Here is a 15,556-nt window from a genome sequence, read left to right on the forward strand (position 1 = left end):
TTCAATATTTTAAAAGAGATTGCAGTTGGAAACCATTCTTCAATTTTACTTACGCAATGTATTGTGCTCTGTGTGAATACCTTGTATAACAGATGTTCTGAGTAACAATTCAACATCAGAACCTATTTTCATTAGCTGTTAAGAAAACCAAACAAACAGAATAGATCCGTCAGGTTTTTTCAATGGTTCATATGAATGTACTATGTTTGAAAACTACAGGTTTACTATAATTTCTTTTTAGGCCATACTGCTTTTGACTTTTTGTAACCATTCCAAGCAGAATGGAGAACTCAGATATGTATTTAGGTTTAACTTTTATCCCTCAAATCCGTATTTTGTTCTAAAAAAGATTTAGGGTATTTTCTGTTGTAATGTGTATCTTACAATGGGTTTAAGATGCATAGTTTCATAATGCATGTGAAGAACATGCTTCACAGTTCATCACGTACAGGAGACTAATGGGCACACCAGCCCAAAAGCAAAAATGAGATGGCACGAAGGGACAGGAAAACTGGATAAAGAGAAACAGGCAACCTGGGGTGGAGAAGGGGAGTGTTGACACATTGCAGGGTTGGCAAGGCAATGCCACAAAATAATTTGTGTATTAACTGTTTAATGAGAAACTAATTTGCTCTGTAAACTTTCACCTAAAGCCAATTAAAAAAAAAAAAGAGATGTATTGTTTTTCGGGTTTTTGAATCTTTCATTTGTAGACTAGGTTGTCCTGAACACTGGAAGAAGTACTGCATTAGGAGTCAGAACACCTGGACAACAACTCTGGCTCTATCATTAAGTGTATGGCCTCGTGTTAATCACCTATTCTGAGCGTCAGGCCTCATCAAATGTAAAATGAAGACCTGGGGCAAAATGGTGATTCTCAAAGCCACGGACCCTACAGCTTTTTGGAGTCCTCAATTTTTTAAGACAGTAAAGCAGTGTTAAGACCAAAAAGTTTGAGAATTGCTGGTCTAGAGGATGTCTAAGATTGCTTTTGGTGCCAAGAGTTCATGAATCTTCTAATATATGACAATGTCATTGTCTGAAAACTACTAAATACTATATGCAGAGTTATATTGTATATAACAAATACCTGTCTAATTTCTAGATTGCTTAATGTTTAGCTAATGTTCTACAAATGGAATGAATTTGGGAAACTGTAGTTCATTTTCCCAGTTTAGTTGATATAAAGAGATCTCGATTAAAAAAAATTTTTTATCATGATTTCAAAATTTCAGAAAAATTAGCATATGGCTACTAATCAGTCCAATGAAGAGCAAACGGTACAAATTTACTTACAATACATTTTAACTTCTCCTCAAGTCATTACTCGATTATACTCATTTTAATCCTTGCCATGGATAAAAACAATTTATTCCCTGTTTGCCCTACCATATAAAAACCCACTCATATAGTTAAGGAAAATCTCATTTTGTCTCATTACCTTGATTACTACAGATATTTACTATTTTTTAAAAAAGTATTTTTCTTTACTAAATGTAAACATATTTTTATCAGATTTGTTTAAACATGTAGAAATTTTATAAAACATGGAAGATTTTCTCTAATTCGTACCTTCCTCCTTATCCAACCAATTCTTGGAATCATAACTACCCCCTGCAAATAACTTTCCACTTTCTTCCTAAGGACCCTTTCCTACCTTTACAGGAAGTTAGATAAAGTAACAATGGAGGAAGCTCAAAACAGGCAATGTATATGCAGCAGGATTTTATACAGGAAAAGGATCACTGTACATTTTTTTCAATGCACAGTATTGGGAGTACTATGGAGTTCACAGACTAGTGTCTTCAACTAGAGCAAGTGACTGAAAATGCAAATATAGAAAACAAAGCAAAACTAGCTCATCAAGTGTTTGTGGATGGTTAACCGCCACTGCCAAGACAGAGATGAAAACAAACAAACAAACAAAAAAACTAATTGCTTACTGAAGCTGAAAAAGTAGAAACAACCTCTGTAGTCCTGAGTTACTACAATACTCATTCTCCTTAGCGTCAGTCACTTGCCTTGGGTGAAGATAAAATTTCTGTGGCTTTCTAAGATAGTTCAACTGTTCTTGCTTTGACAATGGATACATCCATATTCCTTTCACTGGGCAACTTGCTCTTTTGGGTGTAGACAGATGACCCTGACAAGGTAAGCCATACCAAACAAGTGAAAGGTTATCTCTAGTTGTGATGGCTTTAACTATAAGTAATGGTTTTTATTTCACGTTGCCCCTCTATTTTCATCATTTCCTCCAGTTGACAAGAAAATTCATAATAGCTTTATTCTATTTGAAAAACTCAATTACTTTACCTCTTCTATTTTCTTAGGAGATGTCTCACTTTTATTATTTTTGAATTCTTCATTTATCTTTATTCTGGCTGCTGAAGACAGAGAAACACACAGAGTTATTTTGCTTTGTAATTAATAATTTCAGTCCCAATAATTTATATATTAGGTTATTCACTACGAATGACTATTTCTCTATAGGACAGGAAACAGTTTTGTCCATGCAAAACAAAGTAGATAAATAAGGAATTTATTTAAAAAAGTCTTGGATACACAGGCAGATATGTATGAATAGGCTGAATAGGTATGGAAAGGTGTATGGAAGTACACTCATGTACACATATAGACTAAGCTGTGGATATTTCTACAAAATACATATTCGTATGTGCTGTTTGTACAGTCATATATACAATGGAGCACAAAGGGAGCACAGTCAGGAAAACTTCTTAGACATAACCAAATGCTTTGCAGGACTGAGTTATTAGGCTTGAGGGCTAGAGACCACAGTCTTGGGAGACACCTAGGTCAACTGGCATGACATAGCTATGAAGTCAGTGTTCTACATCTTAGTTTGGTAACTAGCAACTGGAGTCTTAAAAGCTTGTGAGTGGCCAGTTAAGATAAACTATTGGTCTCTTCCCGTCTGGAGCAAGAAGAGTAAAGAAAACCAGGGACAGATGACCCTGACAAGGTGAGCCATACCAAACAAGTGAAAGGTTATCTCTAGTTGTGATTGGTTTAACTATAAGTAATGGTTTTTATTTCATGTTGCCCCTCTATTTTCATCAGCAACAATTAGTCCAAAGGACTAACGGCCCATACAAACCACAGCATCCACTAGCTTGAGGCCAGAAGAATTAGATGGTACCCAGCTACCACTACCAACGGCTCTGACCAGGATCACAATACAGGGTCCTGGACAGAGTGGAAGAAAAATGTAGAACAAAATCCAACTTGATAAAAAAGACCAGACTTACTGGTCTGATAGGGACTGGAGGAACCCTTTAGACTGTGGCCCTTAGTCACTGTTCTAACTTGGATTTGAAGCCACACCCAGAGATCACCTTCCAGCCAAGTAATAGACAGGCCTATAAAATAAACAGTAACACCTGTGAGCAAAGTGCTTCGAACAATCAACTATACCAAGACCAAAAGGGTAACATTTGCCCAAATGCAAAGATTAGATGGCAGGAAGGGGCAGGAAAACTGGACTAATGGAAACAGGAAACTCAGGGTGGAAATAGAATGCTGACACATTGTAGGGATTGCAACCAATGTCACAGAACACTTTGTGTATAAATTATTGAATGAGAAACTAATTTGCTCTGTAAACTTTCACCTAAAGCACAGTTAAAAAAAAAAAAGAAGTCTATTGGAGAACTCTGGCAAATTTGTAATTACACCTAGTATAAAACTTTAGTACTCCAGTATTTTTGTTTCCTGCTTTTTACTCCCAACTTGCCTTGTGTGTGTACCTATAGCTATTCGATCCTACAAATCCAATTTAATGCTTTGTTTCTACAAATTTAAGGATTTAAATTGCCTTTTTAAGATGGCAAAACTCAGTACATACAAGATGTTAAACTAATATATACACACACAAATAAATTAAAATAAAAGATAAACAGCAAAGAGGATACATCTATAATTTTGAGTGCCTCGGCTGACATGTAAATTGAGTGACAAATAAAACTTTTGTTCATGTACACCACTGAGTCTTTGGTGTCATTATAACAGCATAACTTAGTCTAATCTGACTGACATCCTGCCTCGTGGTTTGCTGTGAGCATTTAATGGAACCATCCATATGAAGTGCTTAGTAAAGGTGTAACAAATGTTAACTGTTCTTAAAATTATTTTACTAAAAAAAATGTAAAGCAACAAAAATATGCCATGTTGATGGAGAATAGCCAAAAACCCCTTTTTCTGTGCCTCACACATTTCTGTATGCAAAGTGGTTAAGAGTTTGGGCTTTGGAGTCGGACCGCTTAGGCTAAATTCCTAACTCTACCTCTTACGAAAGTATGAAGTGGGGTCAAATCCTTGCACATTTACCAGTTTTCTCACCTGTAAAAACAGGAATTATAATAGTAATTACCTCACAGGGTTGTTAATGAAAATTAAATGAGGAATTCACGTAAAGTGCATAGAACATCAGCTATACACTTTAACACTCAAGAAATTGTTTTTGGTGAATTACAAAAACTTGAATTCCTAGGGACAGTGGGGACTCTTAAGGAGGTTTAGAAATGTCTGAGGATTAGAACTGAACATGACCAACACAGAATGTAAGCTTTAGAGCTATAACTTCTACTTAAAACAATGAGGTATTGCATTTAGAATTATTTGGGTTAGATTCTCCTTCACAGATGCTGTGATTTCTAGACTGACACAAAACATCAACAATATTGTGGTATTTGGACATAGACAGTGTCAAAATTTGATTAAAGAAATGAGTTTAAAGGCTTGAACATAAGGTGAACAGTGGAGAACACTGAAATTCTGATCTTTTTTTTTGGTTGATTCTTTATGAAAAGTTTATCTTCTAAAATGTCTCTTTAAGTAGATACTCCTCAAGTGTAATATAAACTAGTCTTTATAAAAGGTAACAACCTTAGGGAAAGACAGTGAAGTTCATTCCCAAAAATGGATCTTGACCATACAAGGTCTTTCACATAAATTAGCAGTTAGTAGGCAGGCTAAAAGACTGTTATTGGAGAGGCTGAAGAATGAACTTGCCCCAAAGGGGTAAAAAAATAAATTTACCTTCTAATGCTCTGGTATCATTTTTAAAAACTTGTTGTCTGGTCCTGTGCAATGTTTTAAAGAGCTGTAAAACCTGTTAACAAAATCAGAATTCAGGCCTCATAATAAAAAAAAATTACATTACATATAACTGTATTACAAGACTTAAACAGTATTCCTTTTCTGATTTTTTTAAGAATAGCTGGTGAAAACCAAAACCCAAAAAGCCACCTCTTTCTCCCCTGGAGCCACTGGTGGTTTTGAACTGCTGACCTATTGGTTAGCAGCTGAGTGCTTTAACCACTGCACCACCAGGGCTCCAGTGAAAATCAGGGTTTACCAAAAACAAGTGGTTTGAACACAGACACAATACAAAGATGGTTTAAAAAAGTTAATAATTTCCCTGCCGAAAACTAGCCTACTAAGGTAACCAACTTTAAAAAAAAAAAAAAAAAATTTTTTTTTTCTCATCATTCTCCACATAAAATCTAACATAATATGGTCCTCTTTCACCCCCCAAACAATTCTGATTATAACTGTACTAATTCATTTTTTTTTTAATTCACATATACATGCATTAAATTTACACATATGAAAATAAGTTCGGGAAAGACTGATATTCTCATGGTATTAAGTTTCATATCCAGCAGTGGGTGCCAAAAAGGATCCCTGAGGATTCTTGAGCCACCCCCCAAACACATAATGTCCATCAGTTCCCTACCCTGGCCCATTCTTTAGTATGAATAATCAACATTTCTCAATCTTATCTAAAGACTTTCGAAAACGCAGTTTTAAGTCTTCCCCTCCCCACTTCCAACCAGACTACAGGTCCCAGATCCTGTCAAAATAAAAACTTGAGAATCACAACTGCCACCCAGGATAAGATACATGTCTTCATTTATTCAGATCTTGTTTTCTGCCCTTTCACAAGGCTTTACGTATTTCTTTATATATATATAAAAAAAAAAATAGGTTATGTATATTTCTTTTAAAAATTATTACTAGGTATTTTATACTCCTTACTGCTCTTATGAATAGGTTTTCTTGTCCTCCCTGCCATTCCCAATGAAATATTGCTGATATAAAGAAAAAGGTATTCTGCCATTGTATCAATTATCTTATTAATTCTAGCAGTTTTCTAGTAGACTATCTTGCATCGGGATGTAATTATATCATCTGCAAATAAAGACTGAGTTTTCTATCATTTTCCATTATATATATTGCTTATCTCATATTACTATTTTGTTACATTACTTTGATGCTCTAAATTAAGTAGTAGTTGTTGGTTCTTGATTTAATATTACGGTTGTTAGTTTTTGATAAATAGTCTTTATAAGGTTTAAGTAGTTTCTATTTCTATTTCAGAGCTTTAATGAAGACTGGCTACTGAACTGAAATTTATCAACTGTGTTTTTGGCATGACTTGGTATATAATTCTAGGCTTTCCCTCCTGTAACTGATGATATAATAATTTATGTTGAACCACTCTTACAGTTTTCTTAAAGACTATGACTATGTGGTCATAATGGTATATTTTGAAACAGGGCTGGATTTGATTTTAATTATTTTATTGATAAGGTCTGTATCTAGTTTCGTAAGTAAATTTGAGGTATACGTTTTTATTTAGGATCTTTATTAAGCTTTGGTTTATATTAGCTTCATGTAATAAACTGAACTTTCATATTTTTCTAGACTGGAAAAGTTTAACTAAGATAGAAATTATCTGCTTTTAAAAGGTTAGCTAGAGCTCAGCTATAAAACCAAAGATAGCTTTTAACAACCTAGATAACACTACTTGAGAAACTTTAACATACAGAGGTCTTCATTTGCTCTCAAGATCAAACACATACATATACAAACTCATTAACTTATTAGATCTTCAGAAAGCCCAGAAGAAAGATGTCTCAGATAATTTAGATTAGTTTAATTGTGATTTCTTAAAAGAGAAATGGACTGCTGAGAGTTTATGAATATGCTGAGTCTGTGTAAGAAAACAGAAAAGAGCCTGGCGTTTTGGTAGAAGATAGATTGTGAAGAGGCTTTAGTGACAGGTTGAAGCCACGTAATGTTTTTCATATCCAGAAAGGAGCTCAATATTGTCCCCCCAAATTGCTCTTTCACATGTCTTCTCAATTTCAGTTACAGAGGCCATCTTGTACATGGTATCTCAAACCAGAAATCGGTCGGTCATCCTTTAAACCTACTTTGTTCTCATATGCTAACTTTAGGAATGTCTCTCTAATCTTTTTTATATTCTCCATTCTCCCCAACTATTTAAGTTCAGGCCCTCCCCATCTCTTGCTTAGACTACTACAAAGGTTTGTCATTCTGTAATCATTCTCTCCCTTTCTCCAGTCCACTCTCTAGAAAGACACGGTTTGGATTGAAGACCACCTACAATCCAAACAGACAGCAATGATGAATTAAAAAACAATTTTAAAAAGTATTACAAAAAACCCTCATATTGTGATTAAAAAAAAAAAGATTACCTTCTCCAGAGACAGAATGAACTCTATCATAGTAAACAGGGCTCAGGCTGCCAACCTGTTGAGCTCTGGGTTCAGAAACAGGAACAGTCAGACAAGTGCTCGCTCAACTGCTGTGGTAAAATAAAGGCTAAAAGTGCCCGATGGTTAAACAAGGGACTGAGCTCAAGGCTCATTGCTTAATATCTGGGCTGAGAAAGGTCTCCTCTCTCTGTGAGAGGACTTTGAGAACACCTAAGAAAAACAGTAAACAAATGAAAATGTAACATTAAAATTAGTTATGTTTAGAATTCTCACAGAAATAAAGAAATAATATCCATAAATAATAATTACAAAATAAACAAAGGCAAAATGAAACTAGGATCATCATTATCAAAACAATAATACCTAACATTTATGGAGCATATACTGTGTGTCAGGCACTTTTAAGTGCTTTACAGATATAAGAAAACCTGTAACATTAAAGACAGACACCAAAACAGAAAGAGGAAATTGAAAGCAGAAAACTTAAAACAAACAAACAAACAAAAACTCAGCAATCACAATGAACTTCCTCAGAATATGTTATTGCAAACATGGAACAACAACAAAAAGAAGCTATAATAAATTTTAAAAAGAACAATCAGAAATCCCCAAACAGCTCTTGAATATTAAATATGTAATAGTCAAGATTAAGTTGAGAAAAATTGCCCAGAGAGTAGAATTAAAAAGTCAAAGAGATACAAACTGAGAAGAGAAATATAAAAAAATTAAAGAAGTCTAGAAGACCCAACAGTTTATTAATAGGAGCTCCTACAAGACAGAAAAGAGAAAGCAGAGGGGAGGAATTAAAGGGGGAATAAACCAAGAAAATTTCACTAAGTGAGTGACATGAAATGCCCAACACAAAACCCATTCCACAACATATCATTATGTAAGTTCAGTACAATGTCTATAAAGAGAAAACCTGAGAGAAAAAAACAAAACAGTTCACATACAAAAGATTTAAAAATTGGAATGGCACCTGACTTCTAAATAGCATAACTGTGAGAAAACAATGGTATACTGTCTTCAAGTTTTGGAAAAAAAAAAAAAAACTTCAGCTCAGAATACCATGCATAGCCAAACTGTCACCTAAACACGAGGGCAAATAGATATGTAAGAACTGTAAAGTCTATTACTTGCCACACAGCCTCTCTTGGAAAGCAACAGAAGAATGTACTCCACCAAAACAGGGGTAAGCCACAACAGAAAAAAGATGTGGGTACTAAGAAAACAGGTGATCCAACACTGAAGAGGCAAAGAGATGATTATGAAGGATAAATACAGGTCAATATTTATGCAGCCAGCCTAGAGGCAACTAGTTCAGACTACAGCAAAAAGATGAAATGCTCCATGAAAAATCTGAAACTGGTAGGCTTCAGTTTTGCTAAGAGTTGGGAGCAGATATCTTCTACTCTGTCACACAGGGTCGCTAGGAGTCGAAAATCAAGTTGACGGTACCTACTAGCAATAACAAATTAATGATAATAAAAATAAGGCAGTTATTAATTTCAAGAACTAAAAATTAGAAAAGAAAGGTAATATAATCATATGTTAGTACATTAGAGGATTCATCTCTGAACAATTGTCGTAAGGACATAATAATCTCAAAGATCCTAACTGACCAGCTAGAAATTGCACATCGAGTGGAGGGGAGAACTTAGCCCTCATTCTCCATAGTTAAAAGTCAATAAATATCTCAGAAAAAAAAAAAAAATTAAGAAATAGCAGTTTAAACATGCTGTTTAGATACATAAGGATCCCTGATGGTACAGTGGTTAAAGCGCTCAGCTGCTAACCGAAAGGTCAGCGGTTCAAACCCACCAGCCGCTCTGTGGGAGAAAGATGTGCCAGTCTGCTTCTGTAAAGATTTACAGCTTTGGAAGCCCTATAGGGCAGTTCTACTCTGTCCTATAGGGTTGCTATGAGTCAGAATTGACGCGATGGCAGTGGGGTTGTTTTTTTGGTTTATTTAGATACACAGATGAAAATATAGAAGAAATTGCTAGCAGTATTATTCATATTGCCCCAAAGCAGAAACAACTCAAATTTCCGTCAGCTGACAAATGGATAAACAAAAAAATATGGTATATCCATACAATGGAATATTCAGTAATAAAAACGAATGAAGTCTGGTACATGCTACAACATAAATGAAAACATTACACTAAGTAAAAGAAGCCAGACACAAAAGGTCACATATTGTATCAATATACTTAAATTAAATATCCAGAATTGGCAAATCCATAGAGACAGAAAGTACATCAGTGGCTGCCAGGGTCTGAGGGGAAGCAGGAATGGGGAGGGATTGCTAAAGGGTATAGGGCTTCTTTTTGGGATGAAGAAAATGTTTTGGAATTAGATAGTGGTGATGGTTTCATTAAACTAAAAACCACTGAATTGCATTCTTTAAAAAGGTGAATTTTGTTATGCAAATTATCTCATTAAAAATTATGAACAATGACAAAAACAAGTACATAATTTTTTTTAAAAACCCTGTATTTTAGCTGCACACTAAAAAGTAGCTTAAACAAGGTGATATGATATAAATTAAGTCATATTATTCCTACTTCTTATTCTATACAAATCATAATACAGGTAGTTGCTAGAATTCCTAAGTTATAAGCAGCCTGTTCTGTCATGTTTCTGTAACAATATATATTAGTTTAAAAACAAACAAAAGGGAGGAAATAGGGAGAATGAGGAATGGTAGACTAGCAGTATTTGAAAAGATAATAACTGAAAATGAAGTACTGAGACATGTTACAACATGAATGAACCTTGAAATCATTATGTTAAGTGAAAGAAGCCAGACACAAAGGTGTACATATTGCATGATTCCATTTATATGAAATATACAGAAAAGACAAATCTATAGAGACGGAAAACAGATTAGTGGTTACCCAGGGCTTGAGGGTAGGGGAAAATGGTGGATGATGGCTAAGGCGTTTAAGATTTCCTTTTAGGGTAATGAAATGTTCTAAAATTGATTGTGTTGGTAGATGTACAACTTTGTGAATATACTAAAAGCCATTGAATCGTACATTTTAAACAGGTGAATTTTGTTATGTGAATTATATCTTAATAAAGCTTTTAAAAAAAGACAATAGCTGAGATTTCCCAGCATTTAATTCTCAGTTTAAAGAGGCATGAAAGCTAATAAATAAATAATGACTCCATGTTTAGACATACCATAGTGAAAGAACACAAACTTTTTAAAGCTGCCCGAAGGGAAGAACAGATTATCTACAAAAAGTGATGATTAGACTGATGCAGATTTCTCATAAGCAACAGCAGATGCCAGAAAGGAACATAAACATCAATGTAGAATGCAAAAGTAGCTAAATTATTATTCAATAGTGAGATCAAAAAAGTATTTCCAATCATACAAAGACAGGGAGTACTTAACATCCATAGGTTCTCAGTAAAAGAATTTTTAAAATTACTGTAGCAAGGAGAAATGAATAAAATTTTTCTTCAAAAAATTTCCAGCACTGATGTGGAAAACCTATTTAAAAAATCAAACCAAACTTGTTGCTGTCGAGTTGATTCCGAGTCATAACGACCCTACAGGACAGAGAACTGCATTACAGGGTTTCGAAGGAGTGGCTGGTGGATTTGAACTGCCGGCCTTTTGGTTAGCAGCCATAACTCTTAACCACTGCACCATCAGGGCCCCAGAAAACCTATTAGTAATTAAAAATACACCCCTGCCAACAAAATACATACAGTTGTCTCTGAAGTTCTACCAGAGAGATACTGTACAAAGAAAGTCAACTGGGTATAGGCCACACAGGAGTCCCTGGGTGGCACTAATGGTTAAGCGCTCGACTACTAGCCGGAAGGCTGGTGGTTCAGACCCACACAGAGGCACCTCAGAAACAGACCTGGCGATCTGCTTCTGAAAAGTCACAGCCTTGAAAACCCTACGGAACACAGTTCTACTCTGTATACATGGGGTCACCACGAGTTGGAATCCACTTCTCAGCAACTACAACATATGCTTCACACTGTCTTCCACAGAACCAAGTCCAAACACATACCATGATGTATCATTAAGATCAGATTCAGCTGTGTGTGACAAAAACCCTGAAAACTGTGGTTGAAATAAGGTAGACATTTATTTCCCTCTAATATAAACAAAAGGAGCCCCAGTTAGCATTTGGCTGCTAACCAAAAAGTGGGTGGTCTCATCTCACCAGAGGCTCTGTGGGAGAAAAGAGCTGGTGGGCCATCTGCTCCTGTAAAGATTACAGCCTAGGAAACCCTACAGGGCAGTTCTACTTTGAGTTGCGAAGTCAGAATTGACTGGACGGCACATAACATAAACAACATAAAATCTGGAGGTAGCCATTCCAGCTAGGTTAGTAGCTCCATGAAATCACTAGGGACCTAGGCTCCTTCTGGTCACTATTCTACCATTCCAGTGGTTTGGCCCTCATCCTCATGGTCCAATGGGGCTAGTGCTCCAGCTGCCACATTTTCCACCCAAAGGGGGAAAAGGTGCAAACCAGTTATCTTTTGTAGTTTACCTATTACATTTTCACTTATATTTCATTGGACATAACACAATGGAAGCTTGCAAATGTATTTATTGCAGGCAGCTAAGTACCAAATCAAAAAGTGAAGGCTTTACTGTTAAGGAAGAAGAGAAATTAGGGCAGAACACACCTGGCAGTCTCTACCACACGTGGCACACCTGGTTCTCAATCTCACGCAACTTCATCTTTCACTAATTCACTCCATAAAAAAAAAAAATTAAAAAAAAAAAATAGATTCCCTCAAATACGGCTCCTTGGCTTTTGTACAAGCTGTTTCCATGTCTGAAATTACTGTTTATCCCTTCATTACCCAGGGAACTCCCACTTGCCTTTCAAGCTTTCTCTCAAACCTCACCTTCGTTGTGATGCTTCCTGACAACTTCAGGAAGAATTAAATGCCCCTTCTCTGTGCTCCCACAAGGAGCCCTGGTGGCACAGTCGTTAAGCACTTGGCTGCTAACTGAAAGGTCAGTGGTTCAAACCCACCAGCTGTTCCACAGGAGAAAGATGTGGCAGCTGCTTCCCTTAAAATTACTGCCTTAGAAACTCTGTGGGGCAGTTCTATCTACTCCATCCTACAGGGTCTTACACTTGTGAAAGCACTTACTATTTCATAGTTTAAGTTATGTTTCAGTGTCTGTCTCTAGCATCAGACTGAGGGTTCTTTCAGAATAAGGGCATTATATTTGCATCTTAAGGCTAGCACAAGGCCCGACATATTGGATGCTCAATTACGTAATGTCTAATAACGAACAAATGAATAGCTTTAACTTTATGCTACTGATAATGAAGTACCAGTAAATATTTCCGAGAGAGATAATAACACAATCTTTACCTAGGAGAAGGGTTGGAGAAGCAATGCAGCTTGGCAGTAGTACTAACTGCCTGGACTAGGGCAATGGCAGTAGGCAAGGAGAGAAAGGAGCAGGAGAAAAAAAAAAGAAAGAATAGACAGAACTTAGAGACTATGGTGAGTTGAATAGTATCCCCCCAAAATTCATGTCTACCTGGAACCTCAGAATGTGACCGTATTTGGAAATAGGGTCTTTGTAGATGTAATTACGGTAGGGATTGAGATGAGGTCACACTGGATTAGGATGGGCCCAAAATCCAATGAGACTGTCCTTATAAGAGACAGAGAAGGACACACAGAGACACAGAGAAGGTAGCGATGGGAAGATGGACCCACAGATCGAAGTGATACATCTACAAGCCAAGGAACACATAAAATTGTCAGCAACCACCAGTGGCTAGGAGAGAGGCATGGGATGGTTTCTCCCTCAGAGACCCAGTAGGAACCAACCCTGCCAACACCTTGATTTTGGACTTCTGAACTAAGTTGTGAGCAAATAAATTTCTGTTGTTTTAAGTCACCCAGTTTGTGACAATTTGCTCTGGCAGCCCTAGGAAACCAATACAGTGACTAACTGGAAGTACAGAAGCAGGGGAAAGTAAAGGGTCAAAGGTACATTCAAGGTTTCCAGCCTGGGGGAATACTAGAGCCTTTAACAGAAACGAGAAGTTTAAAAGAAGAAATTGGGAAAAAGAAAGTAAGTTTTATTTTAAACATGTTCAATTTAAGATGATGGCAATAATGCTGAACAGGAAGTTAAAGTTCAGGGGAGTCATCAGTGGTGGAGCTGTAGATTAGGAAATCAATGATATTAGAGTCTTGAAAACAGAATCCATGAGTAAACAGGCACATTAAAGAAGAGAAAGTAGAGGCCTGAGGAGATAATTGAGAACAGAATCTTGGGAAACATTCAATGCAAGATAGGAGAGAAAAAAAGTATTTACAAAATGAGCAATGGAAAGAACTATAGAGTAAGTGTGGTAAATGTTAATAGGGAAGGTGGAGATACTACATACTATTTTTACAACTTTTTGTAGCTCTTGAGTTATTAAAAAAAAAAGAAAAAGGAGTGACCAGGGACAGAAGCTAGAAGAGCACAGAACATTGCGGAAACCTAAGGAGTTTAATACTGCAAGAGTGGTGGATGACAGGTTGCATGGGATTAAGAAGAGACAAGTAAGTAAACCTAATGGTTTATACACACTATCTAGAAGAAAAGAGAAAGAAGGGTGTTTCTACTAGTACAACAATCAGCATCACTGGTTTAAGGACTAATAAAAAAAAAAAAAAAGTCATCATTATAGCCTTGGAGCTAATAAACTTTTATTAAAAATGCAGAAACCTAGGTCACAGACCATCTTCTCCTCCTTTTTAACTTACACTGATTAGAGATTTAGGTAGCAGTTTGTCATACCGTGGTGGCTTGCATGTTGCTGTAATACTGCAAGATCTGCCAATGGTATTTCAAGTACCAGCAGGGTCATGCTTGGTGGACAGCTTTCAGCGGAGCTTCCAGACTAAGACAGACTAGGAAAAAGGACCTGGCAGTATACTTCTGAAAAAACTGGACAGTGAAAACCTTATGATTAGCAGCAGAACCTTGTCTGATATAGTGCTGAAAGATGAGCCCCTCAGGTTGGAAGGTACTCAAAAGATAACTGGGGAGGAGCTGCCTTCTCAAAGCAGAGTTGATCTTAATGACGTGGATACAGTCAAGATTTCCAGACCTTCATTTGCTGATGTGGCATGATTCCAAGTGGGAAGAAACAGCTGCAAACATCCATTAATAATCAGAATGTGGAATGTATGAAGTATGAACCTAGGAAAATTGGAAGTCATCAAAAATGGAATAGAATGCATAAAGATTGATACCCTAGGTGTTAGTGAGCTGAAATGGACTGGTATCGGCCATTTTGAATCAGACAGCGATATGGTCTACCATGCCGGGAATGATGACTTGAAGAAGAATAGGCGTTGCATTTATCATCAAAAAGAACATTTCAAGGCCTATTCTGTAGTACAACACTGTCAGTGATAGGAAAATATCCATACGCCTACGAGGAAGACCAGTTAATATGACTATTATTCAAATTTATGCACCAACCACTAAGGCCAAAGATGAAGAAATTGAAGATTTTTGCCAACTTCTGCAGTCTAAAATCGATCAAACAAGCAATCATGATGCATTGATAATTGCTGGTGATTGGAATGCCAAAGTTGGAAACAAAGAAGGATCCACAGTTGGAAAATACAGCCTTGGTGATAGAAACTGAGCCAGAGATCACATGATAGAATTCTGCAAGACCAACTACTTATTCACTGTAAATACCTTTTTTCAACAACATAAATGGTGACTATATTTTTTTTTATACACATGGAGGAAACCCTGGTGACATAGTAGTTAAGGGCTACAGCTGCTAACCAAAAGGTCGGCAGTTCAAATCCACCAGGCGCTCCTTGGAAACCCTTTGTGGCAGTTCTACTCTGTCCTATAGTGTTGCTATGAGTCAGAATCAACTCTACCGCAATGGGTTTGGTTTTTGGTTTTTATATATGTGGATCTTGCCAGATGGAATACACAGGAATCAAATCAACTACATCTGTGGAAAGAGATGACGGAA

The 15,556-nt window shown here is 36.5% G+C and overlaps 1 protein-coding gene across 5 annotated transcripts in view; it reads right to left on the reverse strand.

Annotated features, from left to right (window-relative positions):
- Positions 1-15,556, reverse strand: part of LYRM7 (LYR motif containing 7) — a 40,476-nt gene that overhangs the window by 17,592 nt on the left and 7,328 nt on the right. The window contains exons 2-5 of one of the 5 annotated variants that reach the window (XM_064275549.1): positions 7,524-7,754; positions 5,056-5,128; positions 2,314-2,381; positions 54-135 (exon numbers count right to left, since the gene is read on the reverse strand). In XM_064275549.1, coding sequence (XP_064131619.1) covers positions 54-135; positions 2,314-2,381; positions 5,056-5,128; positions 7,524-7,553 — 253 coding nt within the window. In that variant the 5' untranslated portion in view covers positions 7,554-7,754. The other 4 variants (XM_010590185.3, XM_064275534.1, XM_064275530.1 and 1 more) reach the window with 4 other exon arrangements.

The sequence above is a fragment of the Loxodonta africana genome, chromosome 2, assembly GCF_030014295.1.
Source record: "Loxodonta africana isolate mLoxAfr1 chromosome 2, mLoxAfr1.hap2, whole genome shotgun sequence".
In the NCBI taxonomy this organism is placed as follows: Eukaryota; Metazoa; Chordata; class Mammalia; order Proboscidea; family Elephantidae; genus Loxodonta; species Loxodonta africana.